General features: G+C 38.6%; 1 protein-coding gene across 4 annotated transcripts in view; it reads left to right on the plus strand.

Moving 5' to 3' along the window:
* LOC139446720 (uncharacterized) overlaps positions 1–23,879 on the plus strand; it is an 88,094-nt gene that overhangs the window by 58,481 nt on the left and 5,734 nt on the right. For 3 of the 4 annotated variants that reach the window (XM_071228012.1, XM_071228014.1, XM_071228016.1), the window contains 4 exons: positions 11,301–11,367; positions 18,204–18,344; positions 21,540–21,828; positions 23,417–23,567. In XM_071228012.1, coding sequence (XP_071084113.1) covers positions 11,301–11,367; positions 18,204–18,344; positions 21,540–21,828; positions 23,417–23,567 — 648 coding nt within the window. The remainder of the gene's footprint in view (positions 1–11,300; positions 11,368–18,203; positions 18,345–21,539; positions 21,829–23,416; positions 23,568–23,879) is intronic. The other variant, XM_071228015.1, reaches the window with a different exon arrangement.

A 23,879-nucleotide genomic window follows, 5' to 3' on the forward strand; every position in this document is an offset into this window, starting at 1 on the left:
ATCTGCCCCTTTTGACCTTGACCTTCAGTTAATAGATTTGTGATGATCTTTGATGGCGGTGGATGACTTGTAGAACTCACTGAGGAGCTGCTGGGAGTAGTATCATGGCCACCATATGCCCACTGGCACATGTGTTCCTGGTCTGGGCCCTGCCAAATTGTTATTGCATGAAACCTTCCTGTAAATTATTATATTGGTTTACAGCTTGATCACGTGCCATATCTACTCCCGACCATTTGGGGGCTGTTTCAAAATCATCAAAGACTTTTAGATCTCAGCTGTGAAGCAATGTTCATATTATCTTTTTAAACATCGTCTTTGTGTGTTTATCTCTTCCTCACACATGCTGCCATGTTTGAAATTACGCTTACAGAGACATCAGTTACTGCTGTGTAATCTGTACCTTCCACAGGCATCTACTGTGTTGCAATTAGGTTGTGCACCTCGTGGCAGTGGCCATGCGTTTGGCTGAGATTCAGAGCATGTTGTAAGAAATAATGGATGTGTGAGCTCCATTGAGCATTTAAAGTAATACAGATTTATCTCTTAATTGCCAGATGAGCTTTCCACAGATCTTGCGCCAGTAAAAGAAATTATTGAATTAAAATGTTATTTTTGACTGAAATATGCTTATTTGGAACAAATTGCTCTTTATTGACATGTTTTCTTCTTTTTTGAAGACTTTTTGTCCGGAATAAATCCTCAAAGACAACCTTTATTCATTTTTTCAATCTTTATCTTGGCTTTGACAAAGATCATCCCATAAGCACGAGAGGTGAGATGAGGTGAAATGGGGTTTACCGTTGCATTCAAGATTATTGCACTTATATTGCGACGTGCATGCACATGTGTGTGTGGCTGCTTGTACTAGTCCGGAGTGATACCGATTAATAGTGCTAGCTCACTGAGATACCATGCCACAGTTTAACATGAATACCCCACTCAGACACAGTATACTGACTCCGAGCTGACCAGTCCTTGTTTTAGCCCCTTAATGCCAAGTGCAAGACAGGATAACAAGTACCATCTTTTAACGTCTTTTGGTATGATGCGGCCGGGGATCGAACCCCGAACATTCCACTCTCCGGGCGGACATAAGCAAGAGAACAAATAAGCCTGGACTAGTTATGAAGTTTACAGAAATATACTGACTGTAACTAATAAAGGAACAGCAAAATGGCAGAGGATTAGGTAAAATTCAATTTCAATGTTGATATAATGTGAATATATGTTGTGTCATACATGAGTGACATCTTAAGTCATATTTGAGACTCTGTCTTTTTTCGTTGTTATAATTAGTTCCCAATGATCTATTTCTGTGAAATTTCCAAGGGAAGCATGAAAACAAATTTATCTGATTTCTCAGCCAACCGAATTTATAAGGGCTAATTCTATCAGTTGCATTTTTGTCAAATATACTGTTAAAAAAAAGTTAATGAACATGCAATGACAGATTAACTATAGTATATGAAAGAATCTGGTGTTTTTTAACTTCTTTAGAGTAGTATGTATTGCAAAAGCAATTTTGTTCCTGTATTTTAGCTGAAAACAAATTGCTTTTTAGTCAGAGGTAATAGTGTATGTTAGAGTATTAATGACAGTTAGTCTATCACAATGTACGGTAGGTAAATAACAGTGTTATGAGTGATTGAATGGGCCATCATGTGTGTATCTCCTATACAAGTAGACCTGTTATAGCCCTATATCAGCCACTTAGCCCCCCCATGGCAGACCCCCCACAGAGGCTGTGTGTGCAAGTAATGTCACACCTGACCTCTGTCCTGTAGTAAAACCCTCCAACTTACCACTGGCCTACAAGAATACACATCTGGCCTTGGTCAGTCCCTTGTGGAATCTTCAAACAACGCTCGGACAATGGCAGAGCCCTTTATGATATACATGTATACCATTGTTTGATAGGCATTACTTAGAAGTTGACGGATGACAAGGTAGACACAAAAAGAGTTTTGTTGATATGTTAAGATGGAGGAAAGAAATAACAAATAATCAGGTTTCATTTGAGGTAATACTGTAAAAGAAATCTTTACAAATAATATATTGATGTGTTGAGATGCAGGAAAGAAATAACGAACAATCAGGTTCAAATAAATAGTGTTAAAAAATACAACCAAAAAATATCCTGTTTTGTTATTTTGCAGGACAATGAAAAAGTATGTCTTTGTTTAAGGGAATATAAAGAGCAAGCTAGAAAGGAGAATATATTTATGCAACTTAACGTTCATGTTCTAGAAGGTGAAATGGTTACTTTAATCCAACTCCAATCCAGCTTTAATGTTGTAATGACTTCTTATACACTCCCTGGTGTAGAGGGCAGGGTAGATCTCACTGCTGGTGCTGGTTGAGCCAAGATTGTGTGTGGCTCATTAGCTGTGGCCTATGTCTTGACATATGTTTGTTAACATCACATGGCAATCCGACATTAAACAGAACAGGTTCCCGCTAATTGCTCTGTGGCTTGGAGACAACTTACAAGTCCTCCTCGTAAACTGATTACCGCCTTTAGAATTTTTGCAGTGCATGTTTGAAGAGAATTAAAAAGTTGCCAGAGCAAATAGTTCCCCCATTAGGGCTGAGTGGATTTTGTGAAGAACCTGTCCAAATACTAGATTGACTGATGACAAAACTTTGACCAGCATGATCTTAAATAATTAGGGCACCTGTCAAAAGTTGGTGTTTATGTTAGGTATTGCACATTTTATGTCATGGTGGACTAACGCTTTGACACGAAACATATATAACTTCGATAGAATCAAACAACTCCATGTAAATTGAAAAGGAGCCCCAGTGAGATGGGAGATTGAAAACTGTTTGAAAATCTAGACTTGCTTCAGTTAAAGATCTGGCATTACAGTAAGGGCTGGGTGGAAGGGAAAATGATATGGTTTAGGGACTGTGAGACAGACTAGTGTCAAGGGTGTACAAACAGTGTTTGACACTGGGCATCACAAAGACAACTGATGAAGCAATGATGATATGTTATTCCCCTGAATACTTCATTTAGGTGTAGCAAGTGACCAAGTGGTCTGAAGTGCCTTGATTATGTTTCTGTGTTTGTCTGCACAGTACCAATCCTTTTACCCCGTGAAGAAGGAGAAGAATATTTGTTGTACATAAACACTTACAGCGTACAAAACATAAACATAAACATGAACTCACTCACTCACTCACTCACTCCAACCCATCCCCGTCTTTCCTATTTATTAAGATATATAACTTATATTACTTATACCAAATTAGCACAGGTGGCCTGTGGAACATGATAATGGTGACGTGTTATGCCGTTATAAACTGTTCACCAGGCCACCTGTGCAGTTTCATCATTCTACCTTGACATATTACTCTGATGTGATTAGCATAAAGTCCTCGGGTTAATAACCATTAATGTCTTCCTGCTTATAATTCACATGTTAATATGTTGTAATATGTTCAAAACAGTGTGTATGTATAAATATATATATGGCCTGCACTCTATACATTTTATCATAAATGCGATAAAATGTCAGAAAGTTTGTTTGCCTGTTAAACTAAATATGGGTGTGATAGATGAATGTTTAGTAATTTGACTTGCAATCATTTCTGAAAATGTATTCAAGTAAATCAGTCAGGCTTGTCTCCCTGTTGTGTTTTGTAGTTTAATAATTACCCACAGCACAGCTAAGTTGAAAGGCCACCGTGAAAGAAAAATAACAAACTTTCTTGAAGTCAACTGTTTGCATTTCTGTGAAAATATTTGAACAAATGTGTATGGGTTAAACTCTGGCTAAACACAGACAAAGGGTTTGTTTTCCTAACATGAACCTACAAGCCATACTTGTCTAACTAGGATTAAGTTAATTGCTGCAAGAAAAGGTTAACTTGGAAGTGGCAGGGGTCCTACAGGACTTGCTCGTGTCAAAACATTTGGTCAAATCTGGCAACAATTTGTGGGTTGTCGGTCAGTTGGGCTTGAGGTTTGGAAACAATATTTGACCAATCAGCTAGCTTGTTTTATTGGTCATTCAGGATTTGTTGGTGAGAAGAACACATTAAAACTGTTTTTGTGATTACAATGACAGTAGTGTTTGAAATTTAACGAGGACATGAAATAGTTTGGCTATCCCATGTGACCAGTGTTTTATTATGTAAACAATTAATTAAACATGGTATGTTGTCATGAAATTATGAAGAATTAGTTTTAAGTGCATCCATAATTCAGTTTTATGATCTCAAAGTTTGGTAACCATCTTGTTTGTCTGTATTTCTAAAAAAAAGGTGAAAAAAATAGAATATTTATTCACAAAATTTGCACACATGATTATGTAATTTTGAGGTGCCTTTTGCTAATTTGTTCATTTTTAAATTTTAACTGATTTCATATCCATGGAAACAGAAAAAACTTATAATGAATCAGCTGAAGGCTGAGTGTGTTAAAGGTTTTCTTGTAACCGTTCAATATGTCTTCATGAATCGGTGCAGTGTACTCGGAGGGTCATGTGATTTCCTGACAACTAATGTTATTTAATGAAGAAATGTTTGAAATTCAAGGTAGTGCTGGTATTTGATTTATAGTGTTAGAAAAGGTTCTTCTCTTTTTCAACTTTTGCTTGAATTTCCAACATTTCTTCACCTTGACACAATAACCTCCTATTCTCTACAAAGGTTATTCCTGGAATGAAGAAAAGCAACAAAATAAATAATAAGGTCTAATATTTCTGAAAAGTACAATTCAATAAAACTGTTGACTTATTTTTCCTTGCATGTATGGTAGTATAGACTTGTTTAATCACTGACCATTGCTTTTCGAGCCCAGAGATGCTATAAATATGAAAATCAAATATGGCAGTAGGGAATACATTCTGATATCTCACACCAATATCTGATATTGGGTGTTGAGAGTGATCTGCCCCTTGGGGTGAGTCTGTGGTATTATTCTCACATAGCTCCCCCTGGCAATATGTTTATCAGTGGGAGGTGAAACAATACATATAGCATATCTTAGATCTGACCGTCTGCTGGAAACTCTCTTTCCAGTGGGCTTTTGTTTTTTGCATAAGAATATTTCTGAAATGACTCATGGTTTAGTCGATTAAAAACTCATCTAACTGAATGGTACATTTATTTCATTTCATTTGTGTCTCGTGGAGCTTGCAGACAAGGATCCCCTTTGTGTACAAGCTCTCTCCTCAATGCTGAAGATGACATCCTTGATCTAGTGTTGTGTTCCATGTGTAGCATGGGAAGGCCTTTTTGCGAGAACTAATATAAATTAAGGTCATGGTGATCTGCAATGTACGATTAATAGGACTTGACACAGGCAAACCAGAGTAAAACCTCATGAGTCAGAAAACTTCTTAACCAGAAATCCACCTTCCAAATGATTTCTGCAGAGATGCTTACATGTCAACAAGGGACATTACTCTGTAACCTTAGTTCATTAATCTGGATATTGGTCAATCCGATTTCAGTGGAACACTGGCATTATCATCTGTATTTCATTAATGAAGACAGAGTGGACTTACAAATTTCAATTTCTTGTCAAAGGTCAAGGTCGTCTTTGAGGTTATTGTGAAACACGGTTGTAGAATCCTGAGGCTGAGGGTAATAGAAGGAAATTGAAGAAGTGGAAAAAAGATTTTAGGACTGAAAGTATGTTTTAAGATTTTGGGATGCTTTGAGGAAATGGTGGTCACACGGGGCTGCTTCTGTTTCTGCAAGTTCCTGCAAACACCTCAAATTTTACCATTTTTTATCCAATTACAGTATTTTTGTATCGGACATGAAGTGTCTATATATAGTACATAGATCCAATGAGTAGGTGATGAGTATTGACGCTGCCGGTGTCATGTCCTTCTCGCCCACGTTCCAGAACAGTGTCACTGATTAATGTCCGACACTCTGCGGACTGTTAACTGATTAATGCTCTCACTGTCCGAATGTTTCCGCTGTAATACTTACTGACCACCATCATCATGGCTCAGCTGATTTATATCTGGCCTCAGGAAACTGACGGTCAATCCGGGGGAGTGGTCAGGGGGCCTATTCGAGGAGGAAGTAGATCTGCAATTTAATTAATTATTTGTTAATTAGTTAAGTGGAAGAACCTACTTGAAATAGGTAGATTGGATCTTTTTGCCCGTTGTGGACAAAGGTAATTATGTCAAATATGTTTTTGACCTTCCTTCGGGAACTCAATGGCTTTATTGTTAGAGGGATGTTGGTTTTGTTAAGGTGCTGACTGTACACTTGTCTATCAGGGTTGTGTCAGTCACTTTTAGTGTATTATGGTGTTACATTTGTAATAGTGTTTTCAAGAATTTGGTACTCTCAGGTACAGTATGCCTTCTCTTGAAATGGTGATTGGATGGTTACAATGGAGGTTGATTATCAGTAATGTCAATTGATGGGTGTATTGATTTAATGGTTACGATGTATGCTGGATGTTGATGTAGCCTTGACCTTGATCATTGCTCAAACTCTTGGCCACATCTTGTCTGGTCCAGGGGCCAGGGTGGCCCAGTTGAGTCATCTAACGCACCATAATTTGCTGTGCCGAGTTATGTCCCTTAGGTGTGTCAGGAACCTGGGTTTCAAATCTAAGGTTCACTTTGATTATTTTTCTTGGTTGTCACACTGACATGTCATGTTTATTATTACTGAAGAACTGTTCAAAGCAGTGTTAAACCAAACTCACTCACTCACTCACTCACTCACTCACTCACTCACTAATCTACTGCCTGTAAGTCTGTAATCTTGTTGACTTAATACGACATGAAGCAGAATTCTCTCACACTGTCAGTACCACCATATCCGGGTTTCTCCAAAGTGGTAAATGTTTACGATGTGTGCCTCGTGGGAGTAAACTGACGCATTCTGATATGACAGAAATAATAAACACAGCAATGATGAAACCAGTGCCCTATGGCGGCAGTGTGGTAGCATTGTGGTTTAACTCGTCACGCTGAAGATTGAGCTTCGACTCCCAGCAAGGTAAAATGTGTGAAGCCCATTCTGGTGTCCGCTGCCGTGATATGGCCGAAAGAAGAGTAACTCACTCACTCACTCACTCACTCACTCACTCACTCAATAGATCCCTGTGAGCGTTTATGTAATGGGTTACATGTTTATTGAAGTATGCAGGATAAAGATTTTCAGTTCCATTATTTGTTGATTTAGCCTAACGCTGACTGCACTGATTTCTAGGTAACATCTAGCCACGCTTATAGTTCCTTTGACTAAGACCAAACAAAAACAATGTGTTCCCCTACCGACCCTAATCTGGAGCTAGTGACCCTGAACTATTTGTCACCTTCCAGTCTTGTCCGCATTTTATACACCGAGCATACGTTTGGATTGATAAGAAAAGAAAGCAAAACTTCAAGCTACCATATTCTTGGATCGACAGATTGGGAATTCCACATATTTGTGGAGGGGACGTCACCAGACTCAATCATGTTGACACAGACGGTATATCCACAACAACATAAGACCTCTGTTATTCATCATACTAATGTGTTTGTCCAAGCAAACTGGATCAAGTAGAGTCATAATCCTTACAGTCAGTTTGTTGACAGTCAACAACAATCGAATGCGTATCGTACTGGAAAAATCTGAGCTGACATGACTAGAATTCCAACCCGAACGGGGCCCCATTGTTGTGATCAGCTGAGGAGCACTTCCTCGTTTGTGTTTGGGAAATCTATACTTCCTGTCTCTGCCCACATCCTATCATAACGAAGGGAGACAGTTCACCAGTGCTGCAAGCTCTTGTATATAGCAGATTGTGGATTGCAGATTATTTCCAATCATCGATTTCATCTGGCTTTTTCCCTTTTTGCTTATTTCACACTTGGACGCTATTGATGTTTACTGTGAGGTGTACATGGTATTGATAGGCCTACAGTAGCTGCGTTTATTCTCATTCAAGTAGCTTCATGAAAGTAAGTATGAGTTATTCACCTGAATATTTTCCTTCTTTGTACATTTCTTGTTGAATTTATTCATATGTTACACAGCTGGGTGATTTTATTCGTGGTTGAGCGTAGCCGTTGAACATTATGATTAAAATGGCCAAGGTTGGTATTTGGGTGACAGCTCCCCCTTAGGGAGTCCCTCAGTGAATGCCTCACTTCTCGACATCACATATTTTGTGTCCATGACTTCAACAGGTCATTGTCCTCATGATGTGTCTTAATAATATAGAAATAATGACGATGTCGGGATGGTTTTGACGATCAATATTGGTGCGATCTGTTTCCTTCCTCAGATCCACGTACACAATGTCTAACTTGGTGTATTATCGGATGTATAACATGCAGGAATAGCTTACAGTGTGATGAACTGATTTGATAACGCTGTGAGAGAAGCACTATGGTTCTGTTTTTGGATTATACTTGCATATTTTCTGTCGGGATGACCACTTGGCTAATGGTTGTGTCAGGATTCTGTGATTAATTGAGTTATGCTTTCACGGGAGGATTTCTATTTCTGACGATACCACACAGGTTATGGGAGTGGATATGGTGTGGAGAGTAGCACCTTCTTACTGACCTGCTTATAGCTAAGACTTTAGACTTGCAAAAGTCTCTGAGGCAATATATATTTGTTAAAAATCATAAGTCCTGGATTATGTAAGTAATTAGAACAAGTTGTCCCTATAAGAGACTGGAGTCACTGTCCTCTTATCTAGACTTGCCTATTAGGAGGATAGAAATACTCCATGGACTTTTCTGTCAGTACAGCCTTCAAGCAAGGCTACTAAGTCTTCCATACCAGGTGTTGTGAAACGATGAGAATCCCCCTAGGTTGTGATACAGTGATGGTCACTAGGAAACATAAGCCTCAATTTAATTTAATTTTGAAAATGAATGACTATTGGAACCGAACAACAACCTATCTGATCAAAGTGAGTCAAGCAAACTCATTATCACTTGATAATTCTTACTGTAAATTTTGTTTACATTTTCACTCCATACAATAGGTCCTGTCTGTTTATGTGGTTGGGTATCAGTATCACACAACATGATATTCCTTTCATGACATGGAGAAGTGTGATGCACAAATACTTCTGGAGTGATCACAGCCTCTTCTTCTAATTGCTGATGCATCTGGCCCACTTTTCCATAGGCAAATTGGGGAGGTCGGGTAGCCTAGTGGTAATAATGTTTGCTCTACAAGCCGAGGACTTGGGTTCAGTTCCCCACATGGGTACAATGTGTGAAGTCATTTCTGGTGTCCCCCACCGTGATATTGCTGAAATATTGCTTTAGGGGCTTTAAAACCATACTCACTCACTCAATAGGCAAACAAGGCGGTCGGGTAGCCTAGTGGTAATAGCGTTCACTCAACACGCCAAAGACTTGGGTTCAATTCCCCACATGGGTACAATGTGTGAAGTCATTTCTGGTGTCCCCCACCGTGATATTGCTGAAATATTGCTTTAGGGGCTTTAAAACCATACTCACTCAATGATTAGGCAAATCGAGGCGGTCGGGTAGCCTGGTGGTAATAGCGTTCACTCAACATGCCAAAGACTTGGGTTCAGTTCCCCACATGGGTACAATCTGTAAAGCCATTTCTGGTGTCCCCTTCTGTGATATTGATAGAATATTGCTTAATGCTCTGTAAAACCATACTCACTCACTCACTCAATAGGCAAATCCCTATGAGTGTTTAGGACATGGTCACTATTACGTGGTATAAAGCCAATATATTTCCATATATGGGCAAGTTTCCGTGCAGGTTGCAGGAAACACTGAGAGGTTTTGCATGCAGCTCAGTGTATGTATTATAATGCTTAAAGAGATTGACAAGTATCACGATGTATATGCCTATATCATGTTTCACTGCGCAGCCACTCTAATTGGGGTCAAGTCAAAACTATGAACATTAATTTCCATAAAGTATTCAAATGGTCATATTATTTGTGGTGAAGCTAAATCAGTAGAAATATGTGGTAGCCTTGTAATGACAGGTTTGACTCACAGTGCTATATTAAGATCTCCGTTGGCTTCACTCAAATGGGTACAAGAGCTGGGACGATACACCAACTGTGCGATCCAATGCGTATCACGATACCTTACTCACGATCCGATATGCATCAGGATACATGCATGTGCTCTTATCTGTGGCATGTAAGCCATAGAGAGGATGGCCAAATACCTGGCACACTGATGATTTACAGTTGGCAGTGTGAAGTATGGCACAACAAACGAAAATATGTATGTTTTCACTATCAACTTCCACTACTGATTAGTGTTTAGTGGAACAGTTATTAAAGCAAACATTTAAGGTCAGAATTGATATTTTTTACTTAATGTGCGACATTTGTATCAAGAAGTAAAAAAATGCGATCGACCAAAGCATCGGTGTGTCGTCCCGCCACTAATGGGCACAGTGTGTGAAGCTCGTTCATGGTGCTGCCTGCTATGATATTGATACAAGTGATATAAACCCTACTCCCTCACTAACTACAGGAAACGGTATCAAAACTAGAGGTGACAGTTGGAGTGTTCATAATAATATAAATGTCTGGCTTAAAGTGTGACAATTGAAGTTGGAATATTGGTTCTTGGGTTTTGAGACAGTCCCCCACTTTGTTACATAATCTGCCCTTAAACAAAGCATGTCATTGAAGCCTGAAGCCAACTACTTGAGTGTAGGAAAAAAGGTACATTGTTTCATGCTTGTGTTGTAGAAGTCCAACATTTGATTACGACAGTTACTTAGCCTTATATATGCTCACCGCCAAAAGAAACGTGAACCTTTAAGGAACATATAGAGAAGTATGTACGTTAAGAAGAGATGTTTCCAATGTGTACCACTTAATGACAAAACTAACGATCAGTCAAGTGTTACCACAGTGTCTTTACTCTTATAACAATATGCTGCACATGATTTCCAAACTTGACATGCACAGACTAATGGAGCATATCGAGTCATGGATCTATGACATCACATGTGATGCGTTCATGAGTATCAGTTCCAAATACAAACAGAAGGTTCATTTGTGCATCGAACCACGGAATATCTCTCGAATATGAGTAATTCTTCATATGAACCAACATGTATGGTATTCATGTATTCCTGTTTCTTTTGTCAGTGAGCATATATATATATCCATATATTTAAGAATTGACTTTTACTTTGTGTGAGTTCATTGAAGTATGAACCTTCATAGAGTGAGGGCCAAACTGTATGAACGACGTTCATAAAAATATAAATTTGTGTGGGAGGTTATATAAGAAGAAATATTGGTGTATGTCTGTGAGAGACAGATGTAATATTGGTATAAATTGTTCCAGGAACACAAGGAGAAGACGCTCCAGAGGTTTGCTGACATGCAGAACCAGGCCAACCACAAACACCCAGGTATGTCAGGACATCTAGTTGCAGGGACTGTCAGCTGGCGTCAGCTGTGTGACTTACCCCCGACGTGGGGGAGGGGGTGTGTTCGGTACTGTCGGCTGGGTCTGTCAGTGACCCAGTTGTTGTCACCTGTGACAATTACCCCCACATGGGGGAGGGTGTGTCTAGCACTACAAGCATGCTAAGTTCGATACTTCTTCAATGAAATGTAGCCTCACAGAAACAAGAAGAAGGAACTCTCTTGACAGTGTGGTGAGCCAGGTTTGTGTGTGACAGGTGACATCGGGACACTTTTGGTAGGAAATGAATGTCTAACTGTGCTGAGATGGTTTCATTATTCCACTGGAAGTACCATATATGCATGTATGTAATGTGTTAAGCATTACCGAAACAAAATATACAGAGTGCTAAGTCATTTCAATGTCCCTGTTCAGACTTGTCACTAGCGATTTTTGTAGACTTTAGTTTCAATATTTGGAATTTCATTAGCCAAGCTCACTTGACCAACTGAGGTCCCACCAGGGTATCGAGTTGTGGCTACATGAAGTCTATGTTCCACTCTCCCAGGTCTAGACGCTTTCCTTGCATCACTTTCCAACCCAAGTGACAAGGGGAGGCTACTCTATATAGACATCAAGGGGAGGCTACTCTAGATAGACTTCAAGGGGAGGCTACTCTATATAGACATCATTTCAAATGTCAGCTCAACAATTTTACTTATAACCAGAGTGGCAGTAGGGAAGCTGAATGGTTAAAGCATTCACTGGTCACAGCAAAGCCCTGGGTTTAATTGCCCACATGGGTATTTAGTGTGAAGCCCATTTCTAGTTTCCCAGCCATGACATTGCTGGAATATTCTTTAAAAGTGGCGTAAAACTATACTCAATCAGTTATGCCCCAAAGTGTTAGACAAAAGCCTTTTTTGTTTTGCGTAATAATTGGCAAGAGACTCTGCTCACCTTGAGTGTGTGATCAACTGGAAGACCTCCTTTCAGATCTGAGCCAGCACAGTTTGTGCATGGATGCATGTAGCCTTGACAGTATGGCTCGTTGCTTGCATGAATAACCATTGGTTAGTCAGGTCCTGGCTTAATGAGGAGTACTGAGGTAGCCTAGTTGTTAAGGAATTGTTCTTTGTGCCATAGATCCAGGTTTGATTCCCACGTGCGTACACTGTGTGAGGTCCATTCCTGGTGTGCCCCGTTAGAATACTGCTGAAAGTGACGTAAACCATACTAGTAGTCTGACAATACACCGATGCATCAGCGGATCAGGATTTTTTACTTCTCAATACAAGTATCGATCACTACCACACACTATGTTAAAAGTTTTGATTCTTACCTTAAATATATTCTTCAGTAAAAGTTACACCAAACATTAATTACTTGTCAAAATGAGTAGTGAAAACAGATATTTTCATCCATTACGCCATACTGGACAATACCTATAAATCGTTAGTGTGCCAGGTATTTGGCCTTCTCGTCAATGAAAAAGATGGCTTACGCACCACAAACAAGACCTCATACAAATATCGTGATACATATCAGATCATGAGCAAAGTGTCGTAATACGTATCGGATCGTGAACAAAGTATCGTGATACGTATCGGATCGCACAGTTGGTGTATCATCCCAGCCCTAAAGCATACACAAGGCTTACCTTGTAAAAGCAGATATTAAGATAACCATGATAACTGTGTGTATTTGTCTCGCTAATTAAACCAGAAATAGCAATCAGCTGTACTAGCCACATTTTCTCCCTAATCTACCAGTGAGTCAGTTAAAACATACCAAGTGTTCTAACTGAAAGAGTTTCGATGCAGTGAAACTGAAACTAAAACGATTATTAAAAACAGGAACCATGTTTTTTGTTATGTTATTAATTTTGCTGAATTTTTTTTTTCCCAATTTACCCTATCTTGAGTAAATAGTTGATCTTTTTTTCAATAAATCCTTGCACAAGGACGACCTGTGATTCTGAATAAAGAATTCTGCATGTTTGTGCCCAGTCATGACCCTCCCAACAACCTGTGATCATTTCTCGCTACTCCAACCACAGCCTCATAAATATTGTACACTCCATGTTAGAACTATCACTCATCTGTTCACGATCTGCAGGAGATTAGCTCTCACGTGATGGGAAATAAAGTAACTATTTCTGGTGTGTAATTATCAAGGACAGATTACAGTATCGATGAGCCAGGGTTTATGTGTATATAGAAGTGTTGAGAAGGCATCTCTTTGATCACAATCTTAGTCCGTGGCGCAGAACAAACACAACACAATCAGGTGTAAGACGTAAATACTGTATGGAGCTGTTGGTAGTAGTGTGAGCTGGTATGTACAATGAATAATGCCTGTCCCTGTGACAGCCTCCCTGTCTTCAACAGTCCCACATTGATTTATTGAGCAGTCACTTGCCGGCGAGTGTGATGGGGTTAATGCAATTTGCTCATATTCAATAGAAGACAATATCGATATTATCAAAACCAGGGTTAGCATGGTGTTCATCAGATTCTACTTGTGACGATTGTAGGACGTTTAGTTACATATTGTTCTCCGCTCAGCTGCTAATTGATGTGTCATTTTAATATGGGAGGGGGGCTGTGCTTCTCAATCTGGAACCCATTATCTAAACGTTGTTATTTATAAATGACTTCTGTCAAATTCAGACATCAACTCTGTGTAATTTGGGTATCAGCTATTATCAAATGAAGTTAAGTCAACATTTTTTTAATTTCTTGGTTTATGGATGTGTGTGTCACTCTTTCAAAGTCCAAATGTTGAAAAAAAATAAAAATAAAAATTACTTCTATTTTATTACCTCTGATCTTCACTTTATAAGATGCATAAAAAGTTCAAACAAAGAAAGATTTTGTTTCCTCGTCGAGTGTAAAGCAAAGGGTAGTCACTCTGATCCTTCAATAATACCATCAAAGCTTGTCAAAGCCAAGTGCAGTGGTGGCCAGTTTAATCCTCGCCCTTGCTGCGGCGTCTTTCATACATTTCACCATGACATGAATATTGTTAGATTGCCATTTGTGCACATGCTGTGTTCCAGGGAAAAAATGAATAGCTCTTGAAAAATTGAGTTGTTTTACTTTGTTACTCCAGAATAACTTTTTTTATACCTACCGATATACAAAAGTCAGGTAAAAAAATCCGAGAGGTTTTTTTTGGCTGTTTTTTTAATTTGCCTACCTCACTTTTGAAATGAGTATAAAATCTGTAAACCAAGAAATAAAAAATAAAAAATGGTGCCTAAGAGCATTTTATTTTTTCAATGACTTAGTTAAACTGAAGTGACATTGGTTTTGAATGACTTGTGTTAATTTGGCAATTTGGTTGTCTCCCTTTTAGATAATGAACCAGCATACACCTTTTGAAATTGTTTTGTCTTCGGTTCATATTTCCGAGTTCTGATATTATTTTATCTTTCCAAACTTTAGAATCTGGAAACCAGTCCCATAAAAAAATATGAAACGATTATGAAAGTTGGAAGCTGGCATGCTGGAAGAGAGAACAAGTTGTTCATATGTTGTGACCTGATACAGCCACACTAGCCAAACTTGCCACATGTAACTTTTGTGTGTCAGAAAACAACTACAAAGTTTTCATTTCCTTTTTATCTTTGATTTAATTTGATGACAAAATATGTTATCTAAAGAACATGACATTAGTCAGCACTCATCTAGCTCGAGCAGTCCGTAGCATGTCTAATTATTTATCCAAAATCAATAAATAACAATAAACAACCAGCTATTTATAATATCCAGGAATATACATTAAGCCTCGATGACAGTGTTCCATTAGATACATAATCACAAATCCATGTGATAGCCCCTCAGCAAATAGACAGGAGATTATCTGCCTTGACAAGCCTTGAAACTCAGATTTCATATTATTTGCTGTCTCCACTAAGTTTCTTTGAGGAAACAGATGGCTAACTTCTTGATCAATTGTCTTTTTTGTTGGTGATTAGATCAGATTTGTCTGTTCTTGGACATGTTCAGCTGAGGTCATTTGTAAGTTGTGCAAGAAGAATATCAGTGGTGAGGCAAATAGCAGCACATGGGGCGAATCACTTCAAGCTTTATCATCATTGTTACTCCAGGGAGTTTCATGAGCTGATCTCTAATCCGTTCATCACAGTGTTGAAATTTTGGAGGGTATTTTTATGAAATTGTGTGCTCAGAAACGTATCCTCAAAAATATTCGTGATCCCTAACTTTTTTTGTTAAGTATATTTCAAATTTTTGATTTTGTTATGGTCTATCAAAAGTTGATGAAATTTTGAAAAATGTTCTAATGCCATTTGTCTCTAGAAAATACACACTGAGCAGAAAATGATAAAACAAGTGTACCATACCCGTCTGAAATCTGAATCAGGTGGGTGAAATATCTTCCTTAGATTTCTGTATTTTATACAAAGATTTGGTGAAAATGTGGTGATTTTTTAATGAAGTCTAGATTACATTTCTCAATACTGTTTGAATGCGAATTTTTCCCTTCCCTAAACATGATAACACAAATCCAGATGAGGGACAGGTGGGTAAGCATAGCTTTGTTAATGCAGTAAAAATCAATGATGCAAAAATGAGGAAGTCTGAGAAAGTGCTTGTTTTTTGTTAATGTGAGAAATTTTCAAAATTTTAGAACTTCAACTGAACCTTTCCAGGATTGTTCCTTGACAACTTTGTTCCGATTCTAACAGTAGAGCTGTAAAAACATTCCCACTATGAGAGCGCTGACCATTCTCATCGACAGATATTTGGAGAAGAAGCATGGTAAATTTGTCAAGTGGCAGCTATGCTCATATCAAACACAAAGCATTGATTAATACTGACGATCTAACAAGGGCTTGTTGGCAGGTAAAATAAAACAAACCTACGTGACTATTAGAGTGATCGATGCTGTTTACTAACCCAGTGCACAACTGCTGTTCAGATTAATGGACCCCTGTACCATCAGGATAATGTCAGTCCACGTAGCCGGGGTCGTCGTGTCAACATATCGTATATATACAAGCTGATCATGGTTTGGCTAAGGAAATAAAAAGTATGCTTCCTATAATTGACTTTTTAAGAGTTATTTTTCAGCCACACTTTTTTTGATGATATTGTGTCAAAAGGTTTGCGACCTTGCCTCCGAATCTTATTTTTCTTAATCAAAATGAAATTGTGGGATTATATCATGTAAACTAATGCAGGCGGAGTCTGGGATTATAAATATATATTTTAGCCTGTTAGGGATATGATAAAAAAAATTAAGCTCAGTTAGGGTGATTGTACTTGGAATGTTTACCTGATGTAGAGAGAAGTAGATTATCCTGCAGTCAGATTTGTTTTGTTTGTTTGTTTGTTTGTTTGTTTGTTTAACGCCACGCTCAGCGATATCACTTCTGATGTATGGATATGGTAATGTGTAAAATTAGGCCGCGAGCCTGAGGCACCACAGTTCAATATGCAGAGTTGCGTCCCTTGGGCATGCCAGAAACTTGCGATTGTGGTTTGGCATCCAAGTTCATACTGGTTGTTTCTAGGTTTGTCAGCAGCATACTCATGGGTTTCTCCAACGTGGTCAGCTTGTAGGACCTGCATGGCTTTGGGCCGTGCTATAACTGCAAAACTGTTCAAAGTGGCGTCAAACCTCTCCATGAACCAGGAAGAGGTGGCGCCTCTTAGTCACAGGAAAATGTCTGTTGTGAAAGAAACTTGATACCTTAAGGAAAACTTGAAATACATTTTAAGGGATTAACAGTGCAAGGAGCTGTGAAGTATTTATATTGAGTACATTTCCAAGTGAAACATTTTTTAATTTTTTAAAATATTTTTTATAAGACAAGACAATTTATTGAATGTGAAGGCCAATAGCCCAAACTACAGACATATAGATGTTACATTTCTGAGAGCTGCAATTTATGTATACTAGGAGAAAGTACCTAGGGTGTAATTAGTAGTTTTCCGAGTGAAACACAGTAGTACAGCCACTGCCTGATATGTTCCAACTGGTTGGAGTAGTTTGTCACTAGCATGCACTGGAACTTCATGGGCAGAACCGTGCTCGTGGGTTTCACTGAAGTGGTAAACATCTGAGACCTGCATCACTTCGGGTTTCCTCTCACATGAAGCTGACACACTGTGACATAACTGAAATACTGTTCATGGCGGCGTTAAACCCAACCCACTTACTCACTCATTGGCAGAACAAACTGTTTGAAGTTTTTATTGTGAAAATAAGAATACTTCCTCAAATCCTTAGGAAGACCAAGTATTTTTCTTATTGTAAGTGTTGCAAGGAAGTGAAGGCAGGCATTTTTCTTTGTACCCTGCTTATAATGGCCACAAGGAAGAGTAAACCGGGCATATCTACTGGAGATATGTGTTCCCCAGGATGAAGATTCACTCACTCACTTGAGTGAGTCCATTTAGTTTGATACCTCAAACATGGAGACTACACGAAACTCGAGTTTATTTGATACCTCAAACGTCCAGAGTATACAATGTCCAGTTTATTTAATACCTCAAACATACAGACTATGCAAAGTCCAGTTTATTTGATACCTCAAACATACAGACTATACAAAGTCCAGTTTATTTGATACCTCAAACATACAGACTATACAAAGTCCAGTTTATTTGATACCTCAAACGTCCAGACTATACAAAGTCAAGTTTATTTGATACCTCTAACCCATAATTGGGATATACCAGAGTCCAGTGTATTCATGGTATTCGATTTTATTATTTCTGGATTCTATGCAAGCCCAGTTGGTTTGCATCATGTGTTGCATGTTACTGTTGTTGTTGTTGTTGTTGTCATTGTGTGTGTTTCTTACAGAGGAGGAGGATTTATGCAACATACTGCCGGAGATGCCAGTGCCAGACTATGACATAGACTCACCAGGCGAAAACCTCGACAAGTCCCTCACATTATTCGTTAAACGATTCTCCGGGGTTTTAACCAGCATAAGCTTGATAGGTAGAACAGCGCGATAAACTCTGTTTACCTATACTTACCTGTACTTATTCTGTACTAGACTGTAACCTTGTGTGTACATATGTCAAGCTGAACACGTGACCAGGTAATTGGGCTAGAATGCAAAGAATGAGGATGATTTGAAGCAGGTTTCAAATTACTAGTCAAGGATTAGGCTTAGTTAGAGACGACAGAATTGTAATATGAACTAAGTGTCTTATTGACAGTGTTTGTATGATGCAAACATACAAATTTATTGTATTACATCAGACCCATTTTGTAAATATTGGAGTTGAATTTTATTTTTTATCAAGCATGAACTGACCTGTAAATATTTTTCTCAACTGAAAATACATGTATGCAGTTCTTAACGTAGTGCAGAGTTGGTCAGATAGGTTCAGGTTTTGGTAGTTTGTAAAACTGGTTGTTCTTGAGTGGTTTTCACACATATACTACTCTCCAAAAATTAAAGATCACCTGATCCTTTCAAGTTACATGTAGTGATGTACTGGAGTTGCTGTGATGCCAGTATCGGGTGATCCTTAATTGTTTTTGAGTAGTATATATATCCAAATGAAACCACTTGAAACTTTTCCACTACAAGTCATGTGTTCAGCTGTTGATACTCATCACATGGTTTAGGAATTAACAATATCTCTTATCTTTTCACTCACAATACACTTTTTCAGCCAAATTACTATCTTGCCATTTTCTCTTCTTTTGCACAATAAATAAAATACACTTCTAGATGGAAATGACATATACGAAAACCAAAATCATGTAAGACCATTGCATATATTTTACATACAATGTGGCCAGTCATAAAGTTGAAGTGTATGCCCAGTAAGATGTGGACATTTCAGTATTATTCATAAGCAGATGTAGTCCTTCAGCTATCTTGATCTCAGTTGTTATTGCCGACACCTCTTCAAACAAGGAATAAACACATTTTTGATAGAATCAGTGTGTATCAGTGTGTTTCAGGCTTAATTGTTCTAAAAACATTAAACAATACTACTTCAGTATTTCTTTCTTTTGCTTTGTTGTTTAACGCCGCACTCAGCAATATTCCAGCTATATGATGGCGGTCTGTAAATAATTGAGACTGAAACAGACAATCCAGTGATTGATATCATGAGAATCAATCTACGCATTTGGGATACATCTACCAAGTCAGCGAGCCTGACCACCCAATCCCGACAAACATAGTTGTCTTTTACGGCAAGAATAGGTTGCTGAAGATCTATCCTAACCCAGATCTTCACGGGTCCTTAAGTGATGCATACACATCAGTCGTAGATCTGATGGCCAATAGTGAACAGTCGTCCTACACTGAGGTCCCCTGATTCATATACATTGCTATGGACTTGGACCTGTTGCCTAAGTGGGGATCATTAACAACGGGATATCTCTTGACATCCTCGGGACATAACGTCTCTCTTCTCTTGCAGTTCACAGACCATGCATAGCATTACAGAGCACGGGGCACCTGCCACTCCATAGTCATTGCCAGAAAAACATATCTCCCTACTCTTTAAGGCCACAACAAAGTTCAGATTTTAATCCATTATTTTTTAAATGTAAGGCAGGAGGCAATTACGTTTCACCTTTCCACTGTTAAATGTGAGTAACTGGAGGATGAGGTTCATATGAAGAGTAATGAGGTGGTCGTGGATGAAAATCTAACATTTATTATGGCCTTTAAAGATACTTAACTCTCTTGCCATAATCAGATACTTAATATATTTATATGTGTGTTATGGAAAGGGAGATATGTTTTGTGTAGGTGTTTGATCCCATGGCAAGTCTCTGCAACTGTTAAGATGTCCATTTTTTTTGTGATTCTAACGTTTTGAAAAATGGAAAATATCTGTGTCTCAATGATATGTTAAACAAGTATCTAAAATTAATGATTTGTCTTCAAGTTTCTGTAGACTGACAAAATAATCAAATAATGTTTTGTCATCTGTCGGTAACGAGAAAACAGCTTTTCACTTAAAACTTCTCATATTTCATTCTGATATCATAATATCTTTGATACTATGCCACTCTATGTGTTGTTCACATGAATTCTATAGTTTTGGACTTCTTTCATCTTTTTATATGATTTTGTCTTTCAGCGTGAAATCACAAATCTGTAGTGAAATCATTCACTTTCACAGCTTACACTTGTGTGTAGATATATTAACATCTGTATTCAAACATTAACTGTAGTGAGAGGAATAATCCATTGCATGTTTTTTTACGTAGACGTACAGCTGAAATATTGATTGCTTCCTTCGCCTATTTTCTTGTGCACTAGAGCATCAGCCTCAAGCATAGATATTTACATTAGTGCATTAGAATTATTGTAGGTACTGAAGTGTTGTCTCATGTATCCTATGAAATTATATCTATTAAACGAAGACATGAATCTTTTTATGGATAACAACTTCTATATTCTTTGAAACGATGTTTCAGGGCTGCTTCTTGCCCCTTCATCAGATGATGTAGCCCTGGTGATAGCATCAGGTGATAAAGGGTAAAAAAGTAGCCCTGAAACATCAGGCGATAAAGGGGCAAAAAGTAGCCCTGAAACATCAGGTGATAAAGGGTATAAAAAGTAGCCCTGAAACATCAGGTGATAAAGGGTAAACAAGTAGCCCTGAAACATCAGGTGATAAAGGGGCAAAAAGTAGGCCTGAAACATCAGGTGATAAAGGGGCAAAAAGTAGCCCAAAGTAGCCCTGAAACATCAGGAGATAAAGAGCATGTAGTAGACCTGAATGTCAGGGCGTGATGACATCAGTACCATTAACCTCTTTGGTCATGTGGACAAGGCGTCCGACCTCAGATTGGAAGGTCCTTGGTTTGAATCCCGTCACAGGATGTTACAAGAAATAAAGAAGTTGTTATCCTTAAAACAATTTATGTCTTCATGTTCTTCCAACTTCAAAATGCCTATTAAAGATTTAACTGTTAAATGAGTATCTAATACCAGTAATAGGTTTGCATTTCATTGCTTAATGTATAAAGTTTATTTTCTGGTCATGTAATATTTTTGTTCTAAGTTCATATTTTATATAATTTCAGTAAATCACTCACCACATTTGTATAGTATTGAATGTTGTTGAATGCTAGTAAAATTAATACCTGTATTGTTGGTAGTCTTCATTTGAATTGTGTCCGATTGTAAGCATCACATCACCTCTGTTACAGATGACCAAAATGCTGATGTGGCAGAACCTGACCCCGACTACCTCTTCGACGACGACGTGTCTGCTGATTCCTTTCCCCCGCCCCCATCGCCCCTCAGTCTGGACGGCGGAGACGGCGTCCCCCAGAACGGCCAGTCATTCCACCTCCACACCCCACACCCCAGAGCCCCATCACTGTCGGAGGCGGAGTCTGCTGAATTACTTATCCGGCCGAAGAAGTTGGCCAATCCGTGTGTTGATTCTCGAGAACGACAAGCTCTGCATCGAGAACTGCTGCTGAACTACAAGCTGTAAGTGTGATTTAGCATTATAACAATGTGAAAATAATATTCTAACAAGAATATACAGTAGAACACCGATATAACGATCATGGATAGAGCGAACAAATGGATACAACGAACTGTTACAAAATCCCCGATTTATCTCCTATAAATTATCATATAAAATTTACATGCATAACAAACTCAGAGTCTACAGTGAACTGATATCTGATCCCCGACAAGCTCAAATACCACTAATTAGTGACGTGTATAGCAAACTGAGAAATCTCACTCAGTGCTAGTTGTAACTGACAACTGGCTGTATGCGAATCAACACAATCATGGCGAATCAACACAATCAGCGGTGATGATTCCACATAGTTAAACTTGCATAATGTTATTCTTACCTGTACATGTAATTGGACTAATCTTGTCTGTAAAACAAACATTAAACATATAAATTTCACGGGATTGTGTCAGAGTGTCAGTTCACTTGCACATGCTATGATGTAAATGTATGTAAATTGTGAAATGTTAAATACATATGTACATGTACTTGTTCTCAAAATGTTATGAATTTAATGTTGGCGGACGTTTCCGAGCGAAAACATATATAACAAACTCCTGTCTCAGTGCCTTGTAGTTCATTGTTGATAACATGTCAGTCCTAACTATGTTGTGTGATGTTTACATTCAAGTGAACTGGAAGTGACCTCTGAACTTGACTACGAGTGCTCATGCGTGCGCCGTAGCTCAGGGGTATTGATGGGTAAAACCGGAGGAAGTAGAGTGGTTACGAATGGCTGGGATTCGACATGAACTGTCAGTGTTCTATTTTATGAATGTTATAAAATCCTGAAGGGTAGAATAATTCTGATGTTGATGTTTATAAAATCAAGTTTCGAGCAAATTCAAATCGCCAGTGTTATGTGTCAAATGTCTGAAAGGAATCCCTTACAATTTTGCTTTTTGAACATGTTGAACAGTATGGACACACGTCCATAAAAACATCAACTCCAATTTTGTACCATTATAGGTTGGTGTTGGGAAATTGATAGTTACAGTGATCCCGTTCATTGGTAATTACAAGGTTTTTGCCGGTAAAATTAGGCTTGGACCGGAAATTCATGTGACTGCCAGTCCCTGTGGACCGGTAAATAAAGTACCTTCTAAATCTGTGATATTCATATAAGTATATTTTCTGAATGAAGTCAGCTTGTCTGTTACCATGAGGGTTTCCCCTTGTTGATTTTTAGTGCAAGGAAATAACGTTTCGATTTGCTTCAAGGTTAAAAATATATTTGTAGTGACTTCGTCTTGAAATATTAAAAAAAGGAGAGAAAATTGTGACTGAACCATGTGTGAATGACGTGTAGATCTGACTAAGTTACGTCAGAGATGACATCATTGAACATGATGTTGAAAGAATTATGACCAGGTAATTTTCATACGTTTTTTTATTTGTTGAAGGTGAGACTGACAAAAGTTAGAGGGGACTGGTAATTTTTAGAGTTACCAGTTCACCAGGACTGGCAGTTTCAAAAGCCAGTGGGAACACTGGGTTGTTAGGAAACATGTACCAGTATTATGAACTTTATATATTCCTGTTCTGTTTCAGAGGTAAGAATGTCCTGCAGAAGCCGGAGTTGAGCAGGAAGATGCTGGACCGGAGGCAGACGCAGAAGAAGAAGGAGTGGGAGGAGCAGATGAACAACAAGCGCACCAGCTTCGAACTCAAGATGGAGGAGAGAGCAACCAGGCTCAAGGAGGTATGTTGTGTCAGCTGTCTGCCGTCCATACACTGTGGTCCATACACTGTGGTCCATACACTGGTCCATACACTGGTCCAAACACTGTGGTCCATACACTGTGGTTCATCCACTGGTCCATACACTGTGGTCCATACACTGGTCCATACACTGTGGTCCATACACTGTGGCCCATACACTGTGGTCAATACACTGTGGTCCATACACTGTGGTCCATACACTGTGGTCCATACACTGGTCCATACACTGGTCCATACACTGGTCCATACACTGTGGTCCATACACTGGTCCATACACTGTGGTCCATACACT

This window comes from Haliotis cracherodii, unplaced genomic scaffold (genome assembly GCF_022045235.1).
Source record: "Haliotis cracherodii isolate W230 unplaced genomic scaffold, xgHalCrac1.p SCAF_6, whole genome shotgun sequence".
In the NCBI taxonomy this organism is placed as follows: Eukaryota; Metazoa; Mollusca; class Gastropoda; order Lepetellida; family Haliotidae; genus Haliotis; species Haliotis cracherodii.